The sequence below is a fragment of the Sarcophilus harrisii genome, chromosome 5, assembly GCF_902635505.1.
Source record: "Sarcophilus harrisii chromosome 5, mSarHar1.11, whole genome shotgun sequence".
Taxonomy (NCBI): domain Eukaryota; kingdom Metazoa; phylum Chordata; class Mammalia; order Dasyuromorphia; family Dasyuridae; genus Sarcophilus; species Sarcophilus harrisii.
In genome coordinates this window covers 269,529,468-269,555,071 of record NC_045430.1, presented here as the reverse complement: position 1 = coordinate 269,555,071, position 25,604 = coordinate 269,529,468, and the positions used below count along the sequence as shown (strand labels likewise).

At 54.0% G+C, this 25,604-nt stretch overlaps 1 protein-coding gene across 1 annotated transcript in view; it reads left to right on the top strand.

The window, feature by feature from the left end:
• Positions 1 to 24,340, top strand: part of GASK1A (golgi associated kinase 1A) — a 54,895-nt gene extending 30,555 nt beyond the window's left edge. The window contains exons 2-6 of the mRNA XM_031940263.1: positions 4,409 to 4,769; positions 4,867 to 5,843; positions 16,409 to 16,531; positions 17,421 to 17,524; positions 21,185 to 24,340. Coding sequence (XP_031796123.1) covers positions 4,409 to 4,769; positions 4,867 to 5,843; positions 16,409 to 16,531; positions 17,421 to 17,524; positions 21,185 to 21,419 — 1,800 coding nt within the window. The 3' untranslated portion in view covers positions 21,420 to 24,340. The remainder of the gene's footprint in view (positions 1 to 4,408; positions 4,770 to 4,866; positions 5,844 to 16,408; positions 16,532 to 17,420; positions 17,525 to 21,184) is intronic.
• Positions 24,341 to 25,604: the final 1,264 nt, after the last annotated feature.

Below are 25,604 nucleotides of genomic sequence, written 5' to 3'. Positions count from 1 at the left end.
TTAGAAAGGGAAGCACCTTGTGTCCTTTCCTCCTCAGGACACCTGTCCCCTCCTCCCTCCCTCCTTTTTCCTTTTATTCACCTGTAGCTGGGATGTCAGAGGGAGCTGTCTCAGGTAGGAGAAAGGAACTCCCTTATCAGCGACACAAAGAGGAAAGTGGAAGTTTGGTCTTCAAGGAGCTTGCACTTTATCAGGGAAAACACATACAGGTCCATGGGATTGGCCCAGAAGGCAAGACTAGGGCCAGGGATTGGACTTGTGATGTCTCTTCGCACCTTCCTCACCTAACCCCCACCTCAGCTTCCGTTTGCCTCCCTGTGATGTAGTGTCCGGGATCCAAGGTGAGGAAGCTCCCTTCGCACGTGGGGGCTCCCAGACAGCTCCCAGACAAGGGAGATGTTGGGGGCCCTTGAGGGGGCCAGGACGGGTCCGATGCTGGACAAGAGCCAGATCTTCCCGACTTCCAGCCCAGTTCTGTCCCCTGCACAGCCCCGAGAGAGTGCGAGCCAATATTCTCTGTGAGTCCTGGACCCTCAGGACCCAGGGGGAGATGCTTCATCTCTCTGTGCCTCCGTTTCCCCACCTGTGAAATGGGGAGATGGACACAATTGTCTCAGTGGTCCCTTCCTGCTCTAAAGTCTGTTCTGTGCTCTTCTAGTTTCCCCCTTTCCTTCTAGGAGATGGGGAGCCCCCTCCCCAGCACTGCTTATTCTCCAAAGTGTGGGATGATGAGGTACTGTCTGCTCTGGGCTCAGGAGGCTCCACAGGTTCATTAGTGCTGGGTGGGTCTTGGGTTTCTGGGGAAAAGAACTTTTTTTTTTTTAAATAAAGGCTCAGGGCTGGGTTGAGTTCTCTGCCTCCAAGATGGAAGATACGCCAAGGAAGCTGGGAATTTCTGGCATGTCCCATGCCTCTGGGCTGTGGCGTCCACATACCAGTGCTGGGGAGCGGGCGGGAGCACAGCCACGTGGCCCCTGGCTGCTCTGGCTCCCTGGAAGCCAAATGGCCCTTTTCTCCCCAAAGCCCTGTTTTCCTTTTTAAAAGGGGCAATTCAAGGAGTTTTGTGGGCCCTTTTCTCCCAAAAGCCTTTTTTTCTTTTAAAAAGGGGGCCCACAGTGGAGGTGCAGTGGGTAGAGACCAAAGGGGGAAGACGGGCTGGTGCTGGGGCAAGGGCCAGCTTCCTCATTGTCCGTCATCTCAGATGGCGCCGCTGCCTCAGGGTAGGGGGGTCTTCATTCTGGGCCGGGGTGCCCTGGAACATGGCAGAGAGGAGGCTGATGGCCCCAGAGCCCCTTCCCTTGCTGAGGGCTGGGCCTAGGGGCTTGTAGAGGTTTTCCCTAAAGTTGGGAGGGAGGAAGGGAAGGAGGGATGGAAAGAGGGAAGAGAAAGAAGGAAAGGGAGAGGAAGAGACAGAAAAACAAACACAGATAGAGAGGGAGAGAGACTGAGAGAAAGAGACAGAGAAACAGACATAGAGACAGAGAGGGAGAGAGGAGAGAAAGAGGCAGAGACAGACACACACACAGAGACAGAGACAGACAGACACACACACAGAAAAAGAGAATGAGACAGAGACAGAGACAGGAGGGAGGGAGGGAGGGGAGTGTGATGCCCCTTCAGAGAGACAGCCAAAGCTTGAATTGCTCTTTCCCTCTGCTGTTTCCTGGCTCTGGCGTCTCCCCATGATGACCCCCAGGAGGGAGCAGATGTCGGGGGGCTGGCCAGGCTGGTTCTCCTGGCCCGGGATTTATTGAGGGACTTTGTAGGGCCGGGCTATAATGTCGGCTCTCTCTGATAGAGGTTTAATGGCGTGTGTTTGAGTGTCTGGGTATGAGTGTGTGTGTGTGTGTGTGTGTGTGTGTGTGTATCAAAGGTGCTCCAGCACCATCCCGTTGCCATGGAGACAGCCTCCCGTGCTGCTGAGATGCAGAGGGAGCCCCCTCCCCAGCAATCGCCCCTCCTCCGCACTCAGCTTCCTCCTCTGGTTTTCAAACACCTGAGGCCTGGAAAGAACCTGAAGTCAGAAGGCCGGAGGCAAGTTCAAATCCCTCCCGGTTCTGCTCACTACGGGGCTCAGGCCAGTGGCTCCCTCTCCCTGCCTCAGCTTCCTCAGCCGTGAAGTGACCAGAACAACCTGGGAAATCCCTTCTACTTTCCATCTAGGGGCCCTAGGATGACATCACTTCCCCCCTAGGTGTGGGGGTGTAGGACATGTGGGCACCCCGGGCCAGAGAGGGCCAAACCAAAGGCTCAGGGAACAGGGAAGGGGACGTGCTTTTCCCCCCAGGGGCTGTGTGAGGAGGGGGTGGCAGCTTGGCAAATGAACCTGTATGGTTGCCTGAGTTTTATAGAGAGACAGAGACAGAGACAGACAGAGGAAGAGAGACAGAAAAACAGGAGAGAGAGAGAGAGAGAGAGAGAGGGACAGAGACAGAGAAAGAGAGAGAGAGACAGAGAGAAACAGAGAGAGAGAGACAGAGAGAGATAGAGAGAGAGACAGAGAGAGACAGACAGACAGACAGATACAGACACAGACACAGACAGAGACCCACAGACCTTCTCCACCCATTTGCCAACCGGGGGCGGGGGGAGCTGACTTTAAGGGCCAGAAAGCTGGGCAGGGGCCGGGGTGGGTGGGGGGACTTTTTCAGGGAAATGCTGACCGATGGCCCTTTGGGCTTCATTTTCAATCTCCTCTGACTTGTGGTTAAATTAGCCGAGAGAGAAAAATGGGTCTGGGTTTGTCCAGAAGCCACAAGCCTGAGTGGGCCCCGCTCTGCCGGGCAGTTCTGGGAAGTGATGAGAGGCCCGTTGGTCTGGAATGGCCACGGGATCCCGCTGTGGGTGAGACTGCTGTAAAAAGGCAAAGGGAGACAGGGCAGAGATGGGGGAGGGCAGGGCTCAAGCCCAGGGCCTTTGCTCTCAGAAGTAAATCCCAGGAACAGCTCACATTTATAAAGCTCTTCATGGTCGGCAAAGCACTTCCCGTTCTCTCTCCTGGGATTCTCACCTCCCTGGGAATTAGGTGATAATCATCTTCATTTCACTGATGAGGGAAATGACGCAGGCTTGCATAGGGTCACTTAATTGGTGTCTGAGGTCAAATTTCATCTCCTTTCTTCTTGATTCCAGTCCATCTAGCTTCTCATGACAGATAAGACTTATTATTGAAAAATTTAATTTAAGGAGCATTTGTTAAGGGCCTGCTGTGTGGCCAGTCCTGCAGCAGACACAGGGGGGTGGGGGTGGGGTCCAAAGACCCAAACCAAATCTGGCTTCCATTCTCCTGGAGGTGTACTAGTCCATACAGAGTCCCAGTTCAGTTAAGGAAGATAGCCCCTGACCTTAGACTTGAGGAAAGATGAAGATTCTGTGAGAACGAGATGATTGGACACAGGGCAAACCCTTTGCAAACCTTCCATCTCTATATAGATTCTCCTATCATCTTCATTCCCATCATCCTACCCCAAGGTCACAAAGAAAATATGGCACAGACTCAGGATTTGAACCCAGAACCTTGGATTCTTATAACACACATACATGTGTACATATATATAATCATGTATTAAATTAAATATTTCCCAAGTACATGTACAAACCTTTTAATATTCATTTTTGTACCTTTGAGCTCCATATTCCCTTCCTCTCTCCAGTCCCTCTCCCATCCCAAATCGCCATTATATGTGTGAAGTCATGCAAAAGTTATTTTTGTGTCAGCCACATCATAAAAGAACCCCCCCCCCCAATAAAGTAGAACCATTGATTCAACTCCCACTGCAGAACCCCGGTCCTCCCCAGCCCCAGCGGCCTGAACGGCAGCATCTGTGATATAGATTATAGACTCAGCTTTGTGCCCACTCCGTCATGGCCGAGATCTGTTTAACTGTCTCAGGGGAAGGAGATGAGGCACAGAGATCCAAATAATGCTGTGTGATTGGTCCCTTGAGGGAGTCAGAGGGCTGGCTAGAATATAAGGCACTTGAAGGCGGGGCCTATTTCACCTGTATCTTTTTGTTCTGTGGGCCAGACATAGTTCTCGACACAGATGCCTAATAAAAACTTCATTGGGCACAACAGGTGCCTAATAGATGCTTCATTGGGCACAACAGGTGCCTAATAGGTGCTTCATTGGGCACAACAGGTGCCTAATAGGTGCTTCATTGGGCACAACAAAGTGCCTAATAGGTGCTGATTGTTGAAAATCCCAAGTTTGCCATGTGTGGCATAGGGAGGCTGGTTCTGGCCTGTAAGATGAGGGGGTTAGGTGTGTGGGGGGGGCTCCCAAGCTTCCCTTGGGCCCCAGATCTGGGACTCTGATCCTTCTCCCTGAGCTCAGGGCCGGCCGCTGAGGGTGGGGGGTCTCCAGACTGTCCCTCTGAAGGCTTCCTCTCTGCCTTTGCCCCCCTAGGCTTCCTGGCTCTGGAGAAGGCTGCGTGGGAAAAGGCGCCCCCTCACCGGCTTCTGCTTCTTCCTGGCCATGTCCGTGGTGGTTCTGACGGGCTTCTCCCCAGGCTTCCCCGGGGCTCCCCCTGAGCCTCCCGGCTGGGCCCGCCGACCCCCCAGGGCGATGGACGTCCCTGCTCCGGCCGGCCCAAAGGCTCCGAGCTCCAGGCAGCCTGGGAGGATGGTGCCCCAGGGAGCCCGGGGAGGACGGGTCTCCCCGGAGAGCCCCGGCCTGGTCTGCAAGGATGACGGAGGCTCCCGAGGCAAAGGCCGCAGCCGGGCCCCCCTGGGCAAGTCCAGCAGCCGCCGGGCCAAGAGGGGTCGCAGTTGGTCCATCTGCCCCAGCATGCCGAGGCTCTTCGGGAGGAGTCCAGTGTCAGACGAGTGCTCTGAGGCCAGGCTGGCGGGATGCTGGCCTCCCAGAGCTGCCTCCTGGTGCCAGGCCAGATGGAGGGCTCAGCCAGACGCCCTCTCGAGAGCCAGGGCCTGTTCTCAGGCTTCCTGCAGAGACCTTAGGCTGGCATGGATGGCGGCGCTCCCGGATGGCTGCTTCAGGCGCTGGTGCGGCCAGATGGAGGCTCAGGGCCGAGGCGGCGGGCGCTCTCGGCCAGGCCGGACCTGTTCTCACTTGCCGCTGCCCGGAGGCTTGGACCTCTGCACTGGTGCGGGCCGGGGCGGCCCCAGCGGAGATGCGAGCTCTCCAGTGCGTTCTGGCGGACTGCGTGCAGAGATCAGCTGCTGGCCCTGGGAGGGCGGGCAGGCCCGGTCCCAGGCACGGCCAGGCGCCTGCGTGGCCAGCTTCGGCCGGAGAGCTTCGGGCCTCTGCCTGGTGCGGGCCCGGGGAGGGCGGCCCCGCGGGGGCCGGGGAAAGCCCTCCGTGGTTCACAGCGGACGACGTGCAGAAGATGCAGCTGCTGGCCCATGGGGAGGTGACGGGCAGAGCCCGGGTCCCCGGGCACGGGCAGGTGCTGCGCGTGGGCCTCTCGGGCCGGGCCGGGGCCGTGCCCCCGGACCTGGGCCGCCTCTGCTCCGAGGGCCGCTGCGGGCTGATCAAGCGGGCACAGGACCTCGCGGAGGTGCTGGCCTTCCACCTGGACCGCGTGCTGGGCTTGTCCCGCAGCCTGCCTGCTGTGGCGCGCCGCTTCCGCAGCCCCCTGCTGCCCTACCGCTTCACGCGGGGCACACCCCGGCCCGTGGTCTGGTGGGCCCCCGACGTCCGGCACCTCAACGACAGCGACAACGACCAGAACTCCTTCGCCCTGGGATGGCAGCGCTACCAGGCCCTGCTCCGGCTCCGCTGCGGCTCCCCCGGCTCCGGGGCCCCGCTGGCCGAGCCGCCCTGCCTGGGCGTCCGCCACACCGAGTGGGCCCGCCTGGCGCTCTTTGATTTCCTCCTGCAGGTAGGCGGCTCTCGGTGGGCGAGGGGAGGGGGGCCGCCGAGGGCTGCGGGCGGGAGGGCGGGGAGGGCCCCTCGAGGGCTCCTGCTCTGTGTTCCCCTGCTCCCCGAATGGGGGGTGTGCCGGGCTCCCTAAGAGCCTCCAGGGCACCGGGCAGCAGGAGGAGAGGAGGAACTCCCGGGACGTCCTGGGTATTGGACCATTGGCCCCCGCTGCCACAGACCCCCCACAATCCCTGCTGGGTCGGGTGCATCCCTGTGCTCCGGGGCCCGGCCCGAGGGCCAGATCCCCGGATTGGTGAGTTGTGGCTGGGGTGTGGTCATCTGTCCTCGGGCTCCCCCACCCCCGTCTCGGGCTCTGGAACAGACCCAGGCCACCTTTGCTTCTGGGAAGGACGCGCCGGTGATGGGGCCCTTCACCCGCTCTGTGACTCCCAGACCGAAGCGCTCCCCATATGTGGGGTCTAGCCCATTGGAGGGCAGCCAGTAGGTGCTTATTAAGCACCTACTGTGTGCCAGGCATCGTGTTAAACCCTGGGAATAACCCCCCCCAACCAAAAGAAGGAGCTGCTGTCCTGGGGGCTCTGGGCTAACGGAGGAGTCACCGCTCGTTAGCCCTTTTCCAGGAACAAGCCCTTCTGTCTCTAGAGCAGGGAGGACAGGGCAGTCAGGGAGGAGCAGGATGGAGGGACGGCCGTCTGCCAGGGCCGGGAGCGTCTCCCTCTTTGGGCTCCCGGCCCGGGGGCCCAGTCCCAGGTGAGCGCACACACTGCAGCTCTGTTCCAAACAAAACCCCAGTGTCCCCTCCCTCCGCCCCCGCCCGGCTGCCGGCCGTGCCAGCTCTCAGACCTCCTGGGCGCCTGCCACGGCCTTCCTGGTTCTCTCCCTTGCTCCGTCCTTCCTCGAAAACCCAGGGCAGCGCTGGCACAGGATTCAGGTTTCCAGAGCCGGCTTTGGCCAGGGCTGGGATAAAGCGCCTGCATCCTGGGGAGCATCTGGAGCTTTTCGTACAGAAAGCCTTTGGCCTCCTGAGGGAGCCCCTTTGGGGAGCACTGCTTCCTTACCTCATGGGTGGGGGCCCCTCAGCTGGAGTTCCCCCTCCCCCCACAGCTGGTAAGCCATCTCTGCCTGTTGGCTGGGAGGTGGAGGAGTCTGAGCCCTGGGAAGGCACAGAAGGACCCAACAGGAGCCGCCATATTGGCCCGGAATAAATCCAACCCTTGGAAGCGCTCTGTGTGACGGGCTGGCCCAGCCCTGGCACTGTCCTGCGACATCCGGGCGCCCTTAGAGAGGGCGTCCCCGGGCCCTGTTCCCTGGCGAGCCTCAAGGCCGCCCACTTCGACAGCGGGACAGGCCTGAGCCACCCCTCTAGCTTCTGAAGTCTGCAAAGCCATTATTTTCCTGACCCAAAGGGTGGGTGGGAGCCAGAGTGTGGAGGGCCCTAGACAAATACATCCATGAGATGGGGGCCAGGATGGTGAGAGACGTGGAGCACCTGAGGGGGAGGGCTCCCTGGCTCTGGAGTCACAAGCTTCAAATTCTCCTCTGGCGCTTGGTGACCGGGGGAGCGGACTTCGGTCTCCTAAAGAGAAGGCTGGCCAGAGGGCCTTGTTGGCATTCCTCAACCCAGAGCTGCAAAGTGGGAGCCTTGAGCCTGGTGAAAAGAAAATTGGGCAGGGGCTGGGGGTAGGGCCCGGCCTAGGGCAGGGCAGCGCTCTTAAAGTTACTTCCCAGGCCATCAGGTGAAGGCCACGAGGCTGATGGACTCAGATTGCCCAAATAAAAGCAATGGGCGGACCCTGCTGAGAGGTAGATTCCCTTATAATATGAGGAAAGACTGATCAACAATTAGTTATCCCAGAGAGGACGGGGAGCCTTGGGAGGTCTGTGTTTTAGGAAGGGTCTCGATGGCCTTGGAGTTTTTTCTTGTGAAAGTTACAGGTTGGGGTGAATCAGGGGGTTAATCCTTTTTGTGGTTGCCAAGGGTGCCCCACACCCCTTGGGGAATGTGAAGGGGCCTGTGGACACCTGCTCAGACTCATGGTTTTAAATTATGAAATAAAAAACAATTACAAAGGAAACCAGTAACAAGGATATAGGTATGGTTCTTTTTAAGTTTGCAAATACAACTTTAAGAATCCCTGACACGGCAACAGCTGGTGGTGCAGTGGGTGGAGCACTGAGGAGGACCTGCATTGAAATCCGGCCTCAGACACTTACTAGCTGTGTGACACTGGACAAGTCACTTAACCCTGTTTAATCCCGCAAAGAATCCTTGGACCAGACTGAACTCTTGGATCATAGGGTCATAGATCAGGATGGGGGGAACCCCAGAGGCCGCTGAATTTATTCTCCACATTTTATAGATGGGGAAACCAAGACCCAGGAAAGTTCGTGTCCAGAAGGGTCACAGAGCTGGGAAGCGTGTGGGTCAGTACGGCCGGTCCAGACTGCCCACGTCTGAAGTCCTGATTCAGTAGCAGCTCAGGAAATGCATCATTACTCATCTGACATTGATGGCCCAACCTCCCGAGGGAGGGGACGGCCGGTGGCAGCCCTAAAGACCCAACCCGATGAGACCAGGATGTTACTTGGGCTCAGGTCAATGCTTGAGGTTCTGCTTCTCCTGATGAGCATGCCCCAGGGACCACCCTGCTCTCTCCTTCCCTTTTAGATTATTCCCTGCTTGAAACAGGACTTGACATTTCCATAGCAACGGGGGCTGGCAGCTGGCTTGTGTGTATTATTTCATCTGAATCCCACAACCTGATGGGGAGGTATGACGTTATTGACCTGCTTTAGGGGAGAAGTAGCCCTAAGCCAGAGATAAGTGGCTCGCCTGTAGCTAATAGCTATCAGAGGCCGGATCTGAAACCAGCTGATTGTGGATTTGAGCTCCATGTTCTGTCCATCATTCTGTCCTTCTGCTGATTTAGAGATCCTGGTCTGGCTGTTTGAGTGGCCAGTTCCATGGAACTCCTCGGCCGTCCAATGGAGTCAATAATACGGGCCGTGATTCCCTCACAGGGGTTTTTATGAGGGTCAGATGAGATGTGCATGTGTGTATATGTATGTGTGTGTCTGAGCTGGCACTTGAACGAAGTCTTCCTGGGACCAGCTTCCCACCCTCCACACCACCTCTCATGTAACTGCATTTTTCGAGCTGCCCCTGGCAGTAGAAAACAAAGGCCCCTTGGTCATTAGAAGGTATTATGGGCAGCAGCCTAATGTGTGGGAAAGAATTAAAATTGGAGATTGAGTCGGTCTCATGCTTGGTTGCCCATGGACAGAATTTGTGGTCTCAGCTATGAAGAAAGGAGAACTACCTCTGGAGACTTAGGATGCCCCCATTCAGAGTTAGAAAAAATGGAATCTTTCTGCTGAATTGCCCGTTTTTTCTAAGTAGGATTTATCTTCTCTGTTCTTTCCTGTTCAGATGAAGGATACTTAATCTTCTACCTAGAAAATCAGAGCCTGCTGTTTCAGAGATTATTATCATGTTACCCACTGAGACAGATCATTTATTATTGGAGCCTGTCAAGAAAAGGAGATGCTTTACTAGGCAACCATGGCCATATTTACCCACCCAGGGGAATACCAGGAACAGGAACTGGAAAAACTAACCAGCATATAAAAAAGAAAGGTGCTCTACTAAAATATGTTCTCATTATGGCCTGGGACAGAGAATTATTATTAATCTTTATTAGTAACAGCAGGAGAAGCTGGTGGATACAGAGTCTGGAAACACTTTGAAAAAATAGCCACAGCCAAAAAAAAAAAAAAAAAATGAAGTTTCAGAAGGAACTCCTTGAGCCTAGTCCCATAGTCCTTCAGGGCTCTGTCGAACTGACCAATTAAAAGGAGAACTTTATACTTTGGGACGGACTCCTCTCTCCTGTAACTGCAAAGGAAGAGGCCCTACATGTACCCCAAAGTCAGAAGATTTAGCTGTTTGCAGTGAGTGGGAGTCATAGCTCTAGCTTTCCACTTGTCTCCAGGGAGATTTCCTGTCTCTTTCCACCATCCATCCTTGGAAAAGTGGTTTGTATACACAAAAGTGTAATGGTATAAATGCTTAATTGTCCTAATAACCAAGAGTAAAGAGAAAAAAATTTCAACTTTGCTTCCACAGGTCATGCAGTCACAGGATCTGCGTGGGTGAATCCCACTCTGATCTTGGGCAAATCAGCCTTTCCCTGCCTCAGTTTCCTTATAGCCAAGAATGAGGCAATTAGGCTACAGATTCTTCCAGGGAGAGTGATAGTTGTCTGGAGTCAGCCGGCCGCCAGTGTGGATCACTGTCTCCTTTCACTGGGAAAGAAGGGCAGACATGGAGTCTTTGGCTCCCTCCCACACTCCCTGCTGCCCCAAGACTCTCTCTCCCTCTCTACAGCCAAAAATAACTGGAAGAACGGAGGAGCAGAGTGGGGCTCCAGGCTAGGGATGCATCAGGAAGGAAAGAGATGAGGTGGGAGGGAAACTTGATGCTCTGGGCATCTGCCTGCCCAGCAGGGACAGTGAGTCCCTGAGTCTGAGATGGGGGGAAAGTTTGCTTTCAGCAAAACTCCGTGAAAGATTCCAAGAGAGGAAAGAGTCTCACAATTGGATGGGAATCCTGGGCCAGGTCACCAAGCTGATGATTTCCTTTCCTTACCCCTTCCAGTTTGCCTCAATGTCCTCATTCTCAAATGAGCTGGAGAAGAAAATGGCAAATATCCCCGTGTCTTTGCCAAGAAAACCCCAAATGAACAGCAAGTTTTTTTCCCTATTTTATTGATCTGGGTATTTCTTGCCTCCTTAGCTGTCCTCAGAGAATGTAAATCCCTCTAAGGCAAAAATGGTTCCTGGTTCATCTTGTCTTTGCATCCCCTGTACCCTGCATGAGGGGGGAGATGGCACACATCAAGTTGCTTAGCAAATGCTTGGGGAATTGAACTGAACGGGGATCACAGATGTAGAATTTGGGGGTCAGTTAGTCAAGACATTTATATTGTCCTACTGTGTGCCAGACTAAGCTGTGGAGATACGAGAAAGGCAAAAACAAAACAAATGTCTTGGTTCTGCTCTCTGGGAGCTCCCATCTAATGGGGGCATGACGTGCAAACAACTATGGGCAAAGGAGGCCCTTACAGGATAAGTGGGGACCTGCAGAGGACCGCAGACACTGGGGAACTCTGGGAAAAGTATACTTGCTGCAGGGCGGTTACTCGGTGTGAGTGATGAGATGATGGTTCTCTAGTTCACACATACTTAGTGTGATGTAATGATGTAATCCCGCTAGTGTGATGTGGTGATGTCATGGTTCTACAGTGGGCACGTGCTCAGTGTGCTGTAATGATGTAATTGTACTAAGGTATTTAAGGGCTGAGAGGACTGGAAACTGGAGAGTGTGCTTGAGCTCAGACTCCGGAGTCCATCATTGACCAGCCTCGTGGTGGCCCTCCTGCCTCCATCACTTCTCCACCTAAGACCAAGGCCTGTCCAGAGATCCTCCAGAAAGCTTGTCCGGACACTTCAGAGACGGTCCCCAGCCAGCCGTGAGCAGAGGGAGGAAGGGCTTCCTGCAGAGAGCAGGATTCCCCTGGGACCTGGAGGAGCCCAGAAGGTGGAGATGAGAGAGCCAAGTCCAGGCCTGGGGCAGCAGGGACAGCCAGAGCGGCTGTTTCATCCAGCATCTCCCATAGGAAACGAGGTTCCAAAATACACCTGGGAAGGATAAAAACACACACACACACAGAGGAAGGATAAAAACACACACACCTAGAAAGGATGATTTGGTATTTGAGCCAAGATCCTCTGAGCATTGGTGAGATTGGGATCCCCCTGGACATTTACAATCTGAATGATCTTGGTCGAATCACTTTTTTTCTCTCTAGCATCATCTTCCTCATCTATTAAACAAGAATAATAATAGCACCCGCCTCCCAGTGCTGTAAGGACTAAATGAGAAAATATTTGTAAAGCATTTTGTAGACCTTAAAGTGCTGTATAAAAGCTAGCTATGATCATATTCTACAGAATCCCATGGTTTTTCCCAGGCTATAGTACCTTACATAATCAAGTTCTCATAGGAATTGGAGTGGATGTAATCATCTAATCTACTTAATATACACACACATATAGCTCACATATGTATGTAAATACACACAAACATACACATATGTGTACGTGTATATGTGTGTCTGTATAAATACAGACATATACATGTATATTCATTTATTTCTCTATTTTGCAGAGGAAAAAATTCAGATATAAAAAAATGAAGTGACTTGTTCATGGTAAATGAATGAAAAAAAATCTATTAAGCTCTTAACAGTGTGCCAAACATTGGGGATGCAAAATGAGAGCCCTTGTTCTTAATAAACTCCTGCTCTTATTTGAAGAGACAGCACATACAATCACAGATATAATCATGGACATGGACATGGACATGGACATAGACATAGATATCAGCATCAGTGGCGGGACAGATGGCAAGGTCCAGGGCTCCAGAAGACGCAGCAATCGGACAGATGGCAGTGGTCCTCTATCTTATTGGAAGGATTATTGTTCGTGACTCACACCTCTGTCCTGTGGGCAGCCATGTTGCCTTTCCTGCCTGGCAATTCTAGATGGAGCCTGAATAGCCCAAGATTAGAGGAGGACGGAAAGGAAAGAGGAGAAGTATTCTACGCTGGTAGATCATCTCTCTTAGTTGGCCCAGATCTTGTATAGCTCTCATAAATCACAGGATTTAGAACTCAAAAGGTCCAACCTCCTATATTATATAGTTGAGAAAATTAAAGCTTAGATGGGAAATACGGCTGACCCAGATCACTTCCTATTTGTACAGAACCCTGCTTTTTCTCTCAGTAATTTGATATTCAAGAAAGTAGAAAGTCAACAATCGAAGGGGAGATACTTGGAAAAAAATCATTAGGAAAAAAGTCCTGGGTCCTTTTGGCACCCAACCCCAAAATGGAATTTTAAAGGAAGGGTAGAAGAGGGCAGGGAAAGAAAGAACCAGACAGCAGAACAGAATAAATCATTGGATGACTATTTTGTTGCCAGACTTGAAAGAAACTCTTTTCAAAAGAAGTGTTACAAACATTTGTAAAAAAACCTTCCCCCATAAACGAAGCCGTCTAATCGAAAAAAAGAAAAGATAGAGAAATATCAGCAAATTATTCCTGGGGGGAAAGGAGGGAGGGAGAAAGAGAGAAAATGGGGGAGGGAATGGAGATGGAGAGAAGAGATGATGGAGAGAAAGGGAGAGAGATGGAAAGGAAGGAGAAAAGAAAGGATGAAAAGAAAGAAGAAAAAAGGAAGGATAAAAAGAAAGAAGGGAGAAAAAAGAAGAGAGTGAGGAAAGAGAAGGAAGGAAAGAGGGGAGGGGGGAAAGGAAGGAAAAAAAAGGGGAAGGAAAGGAAAAAAGAAGGAGGAAGGAAAAGGAAGGAAAAAAGGAAAGAAGGAAGGAAAAAAGGAAAAAAGAAGGAAAAAAAGGAAAGAAGGAAGGAAGGAAAAAAAGGAAAGGAGGAAGGAAAGAAGAAAGGAAGGAAAAAAGGAAAGAAGGAAGGAGGGAAGGAAAAAAAGAAGGGAGGAAGGAAAGAAGGAAGGAAGGAAAAAAGGAAAGAAGGAAGGAAGGAAGGAAAAAAGGAAGGAAGGAAGGAAAAAAGGAAAGAAGGAAGGAAGGAAGGAAAAAAGGAAAGAAGGAAGGAAAAAAGGAAGGGAGGAAAGAAAGAAAGAGAAGAAAGAAAGGAGAGGGAGGGAGAGAGGAAAATAGAAGGGGAGGAGAAAGAAGTAGAGAATAGAGAGGGAAGAAAGTAAGAGAGACAAAGTCACAGACACGGATAACAAGAATAAAAGAAAGAAGAAGGAAGGAGGGGAGGGAGAGGAAATCCCCTAGGAGAGGAGAGCCCCGCTGGGGCCCTGTTGCACAGAGGCTGGGCCCTGGTGGGAGGAGGCCCAGAGCCGGAGCAGGCTGAGCAGGGGACGTCGGCCCCGGGTCCGGGGGGCAGACCCCATCCCGCCTGGGAAGCCACGGTGAGGTTGGGGAGGGGCCCGAGGAGGTTTCAGAGGAGACCCGAGGGCCACGTGACGGCTCCGTGCGTCCCAGGGGCCCGGGGCCGGGATTGGGTTCCAGGGCCAGAGCGGACCGCAGAGCACGTGGCAGAGCCCCGCCCTCACTGTGCGGAAGCCCTGCCTCTTGTGGGCCCTTGCCCGTGCAAGCCCTGCCCCTCACGGTGGGGAAGCCCTGCCTCACTGTGGGAGGTCCCGGGATGGGACGGAAGTGACTCGCGCGGGGCAGCAGCCGCTTTGCACCTCACTTTGCGCGTGAGCGCGGGGTCAGTCTCTCCGGAGAGCCCTCAGCCCCTGCCTGAAGCTGTTCTAATGTACCGAGGACAAAACAAGCCCGAAGTAGCTTCATAACGGGCTGATTCAGAGATAAGGACCCCGAGGCCGAGAGGAAAAGGGCCCGAGGCAGGATTCGAACTCAGCTCTTCGGCCTTTCAGGCCCGAGGCTCCGCCCCGTTCTTGGCGCTCCCGCTGGCGCCTCCGAGGCTCAGGCGGCCGCGCCCCTGCGGGCGCCCTCCCGGGCCTCCTGTAGTGCGCCTCCCACGGCCCGCGGAGGCCCGGAAGGGAAGGCCCTGCTCGCAGCCTGGGAGCGGGGTCTGGGGCGGCGGGAAGGCGCGGGCTGGAGGGGCAGGGATGGCGGGCGGGAGGCCTGGCTGCTCCTCCGGGGCCCGCCTCTGAAACAAGCGGCTTCTGGGGGCGGCCCCATGGGCTTGTTCCGTGTGCAGTCATTGGGGGGGGTCCTGAGTGCGACGCGGGGCCTCCCTGGCGTGAAGAGAAATTCTCCCCGGCGGCGCCTCCTCTGGGGAAAGCGCGCAGTGCCGGCCGGGCCGGGCCCGGGGAGCCCTCCCTTTGCAAGCAAGGGAGCCTCTGAGCAAGCTCAGGTTTTACTTAGACGTTTAATCTCTCTCTTTCCCCCTGAGGGGATGGGCTTAAGTGACCCGCCCGGGCTCACACTGCAGGCCGGGCTAAGCTCTGAGGCCAGATTAGAACTCGGGTCCTCCCGACTCCGGGCCGGGGCTCTCCCCTGCGCCACCTGCCGCCCCCTGGTTGTGCTTCCCAAGTTAAGCTTCCCTGGGTCTCGGTAGAGAACGTGGCAGGAGGGAAGTTCCATCCTTGCCATCTGCGTCTCCGGGAGCCCCGGAATGAGCAGCGCGCCCACTTGAATCATAGAAATTCCACCCAGAAACCATCTGCCGAGCTTTGCCAGGCCCCCCCCCCCCCCCCCCCCCCCCAGCCAGACCGGGTTCTGAAGGATCCGCAATTCTCCCTTTGGCCTTACGCGGGCTCTTCTCCCGACCCACCTTTCCATTTCCTCCGGGACCATCTTTCTGCGTCTCCCTCCCTCACCTCCTTCCTTTCGCCGACATATTGGCCCCAAAGCGACTGTTAACGGGTGTAAGTAACCAGGAGGCCCGTTAGACCCCAGTCTGACTCTTCATGCGCTTCCTCTGGCTTATGTTCTCACCCACAATCCCTTGCGGGAACGCCAGAATTGGGCTCGTGTCTCTGCTAAATAGGGCATTCAGGGGCAGCAGGTGGCACAGGGGACAGAGCCCCAGCCCCGAGGGTCAGGGTCAGGAGGGCCCGCGTTCTAATCCGGCCTCAGACACTTCGCACGTCCTGGCTGTGTGACCCTGGGCAGGTCACTGACCCCCAACTGCCTCAGCAAATAAATAAATAAAAAGGGCATTCAGGATAAACAGACCAGGGGAACATGGTGCGCCCCAATAGCAAGACTTCTGCTAGAGTTCGCTCTTTTCATCAGTACATCCATCCCAGCCGGCTCCGGCAGCCTTGGGTAGAGGATGCATCCGCGGAGAGCTGTGGAGACTGACCGTGCCCCACGCCTAGCATCTCCACCCTTTTAACTTTGCCTCGGCTTTCTTGTGGTCTTTCCCTTTTGTTCTGATTTTCCTTTCACAACATGCGTAGTACGGAATATGTTCAGAGTCAGATACATAAGCTAGATCAGATCGCCCGCTCTCTCGGGGAGTTGAGGGAGGGAACAAGAAAACTGAAACTCCGAATCAGCTCCTCGGTGAGAGCTCTTTACTTGTAATTGGAAAAAGAAAATAGTGTTAAATTAAAAAAATAAAAGGGGTGCTCAACTGCCCTGCAAGCACTCAGGCTAACGGGACAAGGAAGGCTTTATTTAGTCTGATGGAAAACACCCTATGGGGCTGGAAACCGTTCCCCCTTTTCTGGGGGGCATGCAGTCCTCCGCCCCCGATGGGTCCCACGTGATTCCCAGGAGCCTCAGTCCCGGCGTGTGGATTGCTTTGGGTCCTTCCCTGGCTCCTTTGGGCAGCCCAAGGTCCGGCTCAGTTGGGTGTCCCTTTGTGACCGCTGACCGCCCCTGTGAGAAGCAAACCGTAAAGCGGATGGACGTGGGGTAGTGAGGGCCTGGGATAAGAGACATCGCAGGGGGGGTGGCCACTAGGCCACGCTATGAGATATAGTGGCCGTTCTCCAGACCGGAGAGTGCACTCTGAAGGGCGCTGGGGTCTCCCGTAGGTCCACGACCGCCTGGATCGCCACTGCTGCGGCTTTGAGCCTGAGCCATCGGACCCGTGTCTGGAGGAAAGGCTCCGGGAGAAGTGCCGGAATCCGGGCGAGCTGCTCCTCGTCCACATCCTGGTACGTGCCTCCTGCGCCCTCGGCCTCCCCCTTCCACAGCCGCTGAGGAGGCAGGTTACAGCCTCAGGAAAGGATCAGCCGGGCCCAGAATCACAGAACCGTACAGTGGGACAGTCATCGCAAGCCGTACCCCAAAGAGCTCCCCTGTCATCATCCACCTTCGCCCACCATCCCTGACCAGAGACCTCCGAGGTCCTCCTCTCTCTCCTGGAACAAGGGCTCTTTCTAATGCATTTGGGGGGAAATCTCGGATGGCACGTTGGAGAGGTCACCCCCGTAGTACTCAGCTACTTAAGGACAAATAATCCATATTAAGAAAATTCTGTTCTGCTGGGTCCTCTGAGGTTCGTAAATGTTGGAGTCAAGGTAACCCTGGTCAGGTCCCACCTCTGGCGCTATCTGTGTGATAGAGCCTCAGTTTCCTCTTCTGTAGAATGGGGAATAACAACCTATGTAGACCCTCCTTGCAGGGTTGTTTGATGATGCAGTAGACAGAATCAGCACAATCTGAGTTCAAATCCCACAGCAGAGATGGTAGGTGATATAACCCCACTCAAAACATTTTGATTCTCCCAGACTCAGTTTTCTTATCTGAAAAGTGGGAACATAGCAGCACTTTCCTCCAGAATTGTTGTGAGGATCTCATGAGATCACTCGTGTAAAGCGCTTCACAAAACTTTAAATGCCGTACGATGGTGAAGACCTTCTGCTTGTCTGTGGCAAGCGAGGCGTTCATAAGGAACAAATGAGATCGTGTCTATAACACTTTTCAAACTCTATAGTGTGATATAAATGTGGGTTGCCATTGTTGTCGCTATCATCATCATCATCATCATCATCATCATCATCCATCTCACCCTGACCATCATATTCTTCCTCTTCTCCAAAGGTCCGGGAGAGTGACCCGTCTCGCTTGGTGTACATCGACAATGCTGGCAAACTTTTGCACCCACAAAGCAAACTGAACTTCCGCCTTCTCGAGGGCATCGATGGGTATGTTCAGGGATTCAGACCTTGGCAACAGGACTGGGGGGGGGGAGAAAGGATACGGAAAAGGCATTAGATTTATTCTGTTTGTCCTGGGGAAATAACGAGGGGAATGGATGGAAGTTACATAGGGAACAATTCCTGTTTGAGGACAGGAAAAACTTACTCACCGTGATTGCTGTTTTGAAATGGCCTGGGATGCCTGGGAAAGTAGTGAATGGGTCCCCCCACCTAGAGATTTTCAAGAAGAGGAAGGAGGGAGGGAAACAAGCATTTATTAAGCACTTACTGTTTACCAGGTCTAAGGCAGCTGTCTTCCCCCACCTCCCTACAAATGCAAGTGCCCTTAGGGAGCTTACAAGCAGAGGCTGGAGGACCCCTTGTTGGCTGGGTGCCCACTGAGGTCCACTTGAGCTCTGACATTCTGTCATTCCGTGGACTTATCTGAAAGACCGGCAGCGCCATTGGAGTGGGTGCTATGTGCTCCATGGTCACAGAGCTGGACGAGACGTAAGAGAGAGCCCACATGAGTGACTGGAGACTCTCTATGGCAATAGCTCCCGCCACGACACAAAATGACATCGTTCCTGATTTTCTCTTTCACCGGCCACACGCCTTAGAGTACGGACTCTCCTCAAGGTCTCCTGCTGTCCATGGGTTTTCATTGGAAAAAGAGATTTATAATCCCTTAGACACAGGATTTAGGTCTGGAAAGGACCACCGATGCCTTCTAGCCTTTTAAGAATGGATCCCCAGAAGCCCTTGCCTTAGTGAGTGATGTAGTCAGAGGCACATTAGCTTTTCCTAGACAGGAGGCTGGTTTCCCTGGGCTTTGGATATTCTGTAGGTTCTACAAGCTCAGGATTTGGACCCTAAGAGATGGAATAGTCCGTTCTTCTCTTTCTAGGTAAGGAGGAGTCTCAGCAGTAGCAGTAAGGAGGTAGTGGGAGTCTCAGAGGGGTTCTCTTCCATTGTGGGTACCATGTTGGAAAGGACGTTGGTAAGCGGAGGGATCCCAGGATGGCGCAGGGGTTTGTCAGGTGATTAGGTGAATAAATAGGGGATGCTTGCCCTGGAGAACAAGGGGAACATAGCAGCTGCCTTTAAGTTTCTGGAAAATGGTCACGGGGAGTCGGTGGGGGTTAGAACTGTTCTCCGGGACCAAATTGGGAAAGATGAATGGATGTTGCAGAGGAGGAGACTTCGGTTTGCTGTGAACCTTCTTCACTATTTGAGGCTCCAAAAGTGAATCGATTTCATTGGGGAAAAGTAGGTTTCTTCTGCCTGGAGGTTTTCAAGCAAAAACTAGATGATGGAGAGGTGACTTTTTGGTCCAATGTGGGTTAGATTAGATGGTTTCTGAGATCTAGGATTCTGTGATTTAGTGACTTTTCCAAGGTCACAGGAGATAAAGATCAGAAACCAGGGCCTCTAATTTCAAATCCAACCCTCTCTCCACAATATTTCCAGCACTACTTCGTGCTGCAGGGCTCCCACCAGAACCTTGTGCCTGCCAAGGAGGAGAGGTTGCTTTCCCATCCTGCTTCTCTGCTTACATAAGTCCGAGCTGGCTCCATCGTGGCATAGAGAATCGTCCCCTTCCAGCCACCCAAGGGGGCAGCTGGAGATCCCCAACCCAGTCCTTCCCATACCCTGGCCAGGGAAACCGGCCTTCCTTCTCTTTGAAGCATTTCTCACCCAAAAGGAGTGAATTTGCCTCCTAGCCCAGCAAATTCTGCTGAGAGGTCAGCCTCCTCTCCTTGGTTCTGCCTAAGACCAGACTCATTAAAAGGCACTAATTATGCAGCCTTCCTACTAGCAGAAGCCACAGGCAACCAGTATCACAGCCTTCCAGCCTTCCCCATAAGGAGGGATGAACCCGGCTCCCACTGGAGTCCCAGGGAACCGAGTCTGTCCGACTCTTATTAGGATGTCCTAATCCAGTTTCACCTGACAGGCATCCCGCTGTGGGGAGGAGAGGTGAGCTACCCACAGGGGATCTGGTTCCCATCCCATCTCTGCTCTTTACCTCATACCCACGGCTGCATTTAATTCCTAGAACTGCTCGGGGGCTCACTGTGTGTCCAAAACCACCGTGTGAGCCCCCACTTTCCCTCTGAACCCACTGCCAATCAACCAGAACTAGACCCGGGGCATCATGGGACATTTACTTAAAACAAAAAGCGCATAACAAGGTATTATATTCAGCAGGTATTCTGCCACATGTGTCTCCCAAGCTGCATCCCTCCACACGCTCCCTCCAGAGGCAAGGGAGCCCCTGGCCCTTTGGTGCCTTAGGACTGACCAGCATAGAGCTGCAAGAGAGAGAAGAGCCAGAGGGTAAACAGAGAAAGAGAGATGGGGAGAGAGATAGAAAGATAGAGATAGATATTGGGGGGGGGAGCTAGAGAGATAGAGATGAAAGATGGATAAAGATAGATATTAGATAAAGAGATGAATATATACGTAAAGAGAGATGTAAGACAGATGGATAAAGAGAGAGATTTAGATAAATATGTGGATAGATAAAGAGAAATGAAAGATGTATAAAGCTAGATATTAGGTAAAGAGATAGATGGATAAATAAAAATAAATGACTGAGACATATAGAGATAGATATATTTAAATAAAGAGATAGTGAAATGGATAAAGAGAGATGAAAGATGGATAGAGATAGATATTTAGAAAGAGAAAGATAGAGATAGAGACCAATAGATAGAGATATTCAGATAAAGGGATAGACATCGGTAAGAAGAGGCTGACTGATAAGAAGCGAAGCGCTGTGCTGACTGCCCCACCAGGGCCTGAAGCTCACCCACTGGTGCAGGGAGACCAACAGAATGGCTGAAGTTTTTAGGGGGGAGAAGTGACCTCAGAGGTCTGTCCCTTAGTTTACAGATGAAGAAACTGAGACCCAGAGAGGTTAAGTTCCAACCAATAAACATCTATTAAGCACCTACTGTGCACAAGGCCTGTGCTAATTATAATTAATAGAAAAAGGCCCTGCCCTCAGGGAACCCATAGAAGAACACAGGAAAAAGAAGGAGCTGCCTTGTTCCAGGGGGCCCAAAGTAGACAAAGCAGCAGGTGCAGAGGGCAGTGACATGGCAGAGCCTGGTCCCAGATTCAGGGTTCTGACCCCTGCACCCCACTGCACCTCTGTCAAAGGGCTCGCCCAATGGATGAAGCCCAGGGGAGACAGCCTGGGCTCCTCAGCCCCTCTAGGCTGCTTTCTTCCTGGCTCCTCCACCTCTGGCTGCGGGAGTCTCCCACATCTCAACTTTCTGCTTCCCCGTCGGCCCCAGAGATCCCCAGGCTGCCAGTGCAGGAAAGTCAGGGGTCTATGGGAGTGAGCTCTGCCCTCCATTACACTTGCTAGCTGTAGGATCCTGGGCAGCCCCGTTGGCCACCTTGAGCCTGAGTTTTCCCCCAGGAAAGCTGAGGATCGCCAGATGCCCCGCCCCCGCCCAGTGCAGCTGGCTTTGCAGGCCTTAAAGGATGCTCACCCTCCCTGAACCCCCTTGTGCTTCTCCAGACCCCCCCCCAGCTGAGGGCAGTTGGGCGGGGGTTGGCTTTGCAGGCCCCAAAGACTGTCCTTCGGATGCGCGTCTCCCTGATCCTCCTTGTGCTTCTTTTCCGCCCTGGGCGCCGGGCCATCTCCTCCAGGTTCCCGGAATCAGTGGTGAAGGTCATTGCCTCTGGGTGCTTGGAGAATTTCCTGCTCAAGTCTCTGCGCATGGACCCGGAGTTCTGGGACAGTCAGGGAGGGCCCCAGGGCCTGAAGCCTTTGCTCCTCACCATCACGGAGAGGGCCCAGGTGCTGCTGGACTACATCCGAGAGCGCAACCTGACCCTGTTCGGCGAGGAGGCCGGAGGAGGACACGGGCTGCCCCTCACCTGATGGGAGAACACCTGCAGCCAGGGAGCCTGGGCCTCAGGGCTGCCCATGCTGAAAAAGTACATTTTCCACAGTGCAAATGAAATGTGGAAAACTGTTGGGACTCGCTGCTCCCTGAGGGGGTCAAGACCAGCTGCTGGGCCACGTGGGTGTGTGGCCTTTGCCCCCAGCCCCACCTCCTCTCCTGTCCTCCTCCCCTCTGACAGTTGCAGAGGTGACTCTCCTCGGAGGGACAACTTCTTAGAGAAATTTCTCTCCCCCGCCATGAGCACTGACTAAGCATCCATGCCAGGCAGGCACCTGTGCCAGGCGCCTGCCCTCAAGGACCTTGTGTTCTGGGGGAAGGCGCAAACGCTTCCTGACTCTCAGAGCCCAGATGGGGCAGTTCTGTATTTGTCCGGGTGCCGCAAGGCTCCGTCTCACTGTGTGGGCAAAGGCACCGTTCCCGTCTGCTCATGCTTCTGAGAGCACGTGGTGGCTAAGGGGGGAGCCTCACCTTTGTCGGGGGGAGGAAGCCAGTCTCCCTGGGCCCTGCCCAGCCGTGGCGACCCGGAAGGGCTCTGGGAGAAGCGGCGTCCAGTCAGCGGACAGAGATGAGGATAATTTATTTGGGGAGGGGGGTGTTTCAGCGTCTGCTCCGACGTGAGAGCCGCCTTGTTTTCCACTGTGATTTTCAGTGGGAAGGGGAACCAGCTCTCGAAGCTTTTTGATTATAATGTCTCCGTGAGCTTCTCATCTCACGTCCCAGCTGCTTCGTTTCCAGTCCCCGGCTCCAAGGTCAGTCCCATAGTCACCGAGCCGTGGCAACTCTCATGGCTAAATTGGATGGGCTCTAGAGCAGGGTTCTAGAGCAGGGCTTTACCTTGGGATTCACAGACCCCTGGGGGTGGGGGTGGGGATGGAGAACATATTATTTCCCAGCTTCTAACATTGCCTTTTCCTATTTAAGAGCAAGATTCTGAGCAGGGATGTCAAGGATGTCACATGACGTGGTTAGTTAGGAACCTCAGCCTTGGAAGGTACGCTCACCCAAGAACCATTTATACACCTACAAGAGCCACGTGAAAAAAGGCGGCATTAAAAATAAAAAGAAAAGGTAACAAAATTCTGGCTGATGCACACAATGATGTCCGGGTTAGCCTGGGAAAGTCAGAGCTCACGCTTCATTTCTTTGGCCAGACAGATGGTCAATCAGAGAAGGCCGGGGCTGGATCTGTGCCCGCCAGGTCTCTCCTGTCAGTAGTGTCCGTTTGGGGGAACGGGGAACTCGTTGGGGCTTTTGTGTGCTGGAGGCCCTTCCCTACGAGCCAGACTGCCCTCTTCCAAAGGATGGCCGTCTCGCCTTTGCTGATGATCACCGATGCTCACTTAGTGTCTTTTCTTCCCTGGTACCGAAAGCCCATTGGTTCTGACCCCACTTTATTGGACCCTCTACAGCCTTGGGAATGGACTTGTGCGTGCGTGTGTGTGTGTGTGTGTGTGTGTGTGTGTTTGAAGTCCACAGCACTCGAGACCCAGTGATCTCAAAGCCAAAGCCTTAAGCCAAAGCAAAAGGTCGTTTGATGGCTTTTAATTGGCCCCCAGTAGGGTCTCAACGGGTTGAATGGAACAAGACTCAAGTGTAGATACCTCCGAGGTGGGGAAAGCTCCTTCCCTGATGGTGGCCCACCCAGCCAGGACTGCCCCATCTCTGAACAGGAATGGGAGGCGATTCTCCCACGAGATTATGGGAAACCCCATTTTCTTGGGGTGAACCAGAGGAGGACCAAACCAGACTCGGAAGGCTCTTTAAGCAGTTAAGCTACCGAGCTGCCTCGGCTGAGATGGAGGGGAGCGTGGGGGGAGAGCATTGACTCTGGAGTCAAGACCCCGCTTCAGAACTTACTTTCTACTTTTGTGAGCCTGGTGAGTTAGCTGCTGAAGCTCACTTTCTCAACTAGAAAATGAAGGAACTGGAATGGGTTAAGGGTCCTTAACCTGGGGTCTGAACTAGCTTACGATTTAAATAGGGTTTTTTGGCAACTTATTTCAATATAATTGATTTCGTTTGTCCTTTATCCATCCAAAGGGGTCCCTGGGGTTTAGCAGATTGCTGTGGTTCATGCCCCCTCCCAAAGGTGAAGAGCCCATTCCAGCTCTATTTTCTTGAAAGACAACAGCCCAGGAGAGAAGGCTCAATTTGGAGTTAGAGGTTTGGGGATCTACCATTTATAAAAGGATTGGGACGAACCGCTTGCCTCTCTGAACTTCGGTTTCTGACACCCCTGGGTCCTCCAAGGGCAAAGGCAGAAGGGTGACTAATAACATTAGCTAGCATTTACAGACTGCCTACTATGTTCCAGCCACTGGGCTAGAGTGCCTACTATGTTCCAGCCACCATGGTAAGCACTTCCTAAGTATTCTCTCACTTGACCCCTAACAATCCTGGGAAGTCTGTGCTCTTATCATCTCTATTTTGCATTTAAGGAAACAGAAAAAACCCAGAGGCTAAATTATGTGCTCCAGGGCAGCAGCTAGTTTGTTTCTGAGGCTGGACCTGAATTCAGGTTTTCCCAGCTCCGTGCTGGGTGCACTCGCCTAGTTGTAAAGAAACACGCTGATCTTCCCGCACTGGGTCCCTGTGTCTCTCGCTGTGTAAGGGATCTGCTAGAAGAATTCCAGTCCAGTCAATAAATATTAATGAAGCACTTACTATGTGCTGCTAGACATGGGGGTCAGGGGTCAGGGGGCCCAAGACAAAACACAAGGGTCTTTGTCCTCAAAGAGCTTCCTTTCTGCTGGAGGATCACCGGAACAGATCCAGATTTGCACGATGCTTTGAGGAAACAGCGCCAACAATAAGGGGCGTCAACTTGGAACATTTGCATTTATTGCTCACAATGTTGAGCATTTATTAAGCACTCACTGTATTCCACACCTGCACTAGGTGTCTGGGTACAGAGATTAAAAAAGTGAAGTCCTGCCCTCGGGGAGCCTCCATTCTCCCATGGAGGAGTCACAAGGGCCCAGAGAGATACGACAAAACAGAACAAGTTAAAGGAAATTTGAGGGGAGTAGAGCGAACCCCCAGTTTGGGGGGTCTGAAGGAGACTCCTCAGATCCTTGAAAGAAGCAAGGGAGTCCGAGGTGTAAGGAGGGTGAGGGTACAATGGGGCATCTGAGACGCGGGTGCCCCATAGTGGGGGGCGGGGTCTGGGCCAAGAACCTATTTCTGTAAAATGGGGATGATCCTGCCATCTACTTCCTAGAGTTGTGGGGAGGGACTGACCCAATCATTACAGAGGACCTGGCACAGAGTGAATAACGGAGTGTGACTGGACAGCCGCGCCTCGGACTCCCCTTGGCTGGGCCTGCAAAGAGCATCCTCGGCGGCTCTGAAAGCAGAGGGGCCCTGCCCTTGGGGAGGTCCTGGGAAGGGGGGCCTGCCCCTGACCTCCCTCCCGAGGAGGGCACTCGCCGCTGCTTCCCCAGGGAAAGGGGGCAAGCAGCAGCCGCGGGAGGAGAGGGGGCAGCTTAATCAGCTTCCGCCGGAAGAGGAAATGCTCAGTCTGAAGCGGCAGGGCCTGGCCCCGGCAACGCTGGCCCGTTTCCAAGCCGGGCCCCGGAGTCTCCCGGGGCCTCCTTCTGAGGAGGGGGGCGCGGCTCTTCCCCCGGCTGCTGGGCTCCGGGCCCCCCGCCCCCTCCCCCCGTCAGCCTCAGCGCCGCAGGGGGTCTCGGGCCCTCTCAGCGGCTTCCTACCCTGGCACTGCCCACCCCCCGGCACAGGTGCAGCCTCCTGCCTTTCCAAGCTTAGTTCCTGTCCCGCCCGTCAGCCCCCAGGTTCCAGGCCGGGGACAGCAAGCTTCTCCCCAAACTCTGCGTCCGGGAGGTTCCCTGGGGCTGCAGGCGCTCCCTTCTGCCTCTGCTCCTCCCGGCCGCCTCCTACGGGAAGCCTCCGAGGCCCACCACCCCTCCCCCAGCCGTGCGCCTGCGCGGACCAGGGGGGTCCCAGCGCTGGGAGACCCTTCCCCGCGCTCTTCCCACTTCGCAAACGAGCAAACTGAGGCCCGGGGGGCACGAGTGACTGCCTCCGGACGCAGCCGGGGAGGCGGAGGCAGGGATGGACCCGGGTTTTCCTGACGTGAAGTCCGGTTCTCGGGCCTCAGGACAGCGTGGGTCAGGTCAGGGCCGGACAAGAGTCGGCGCGCA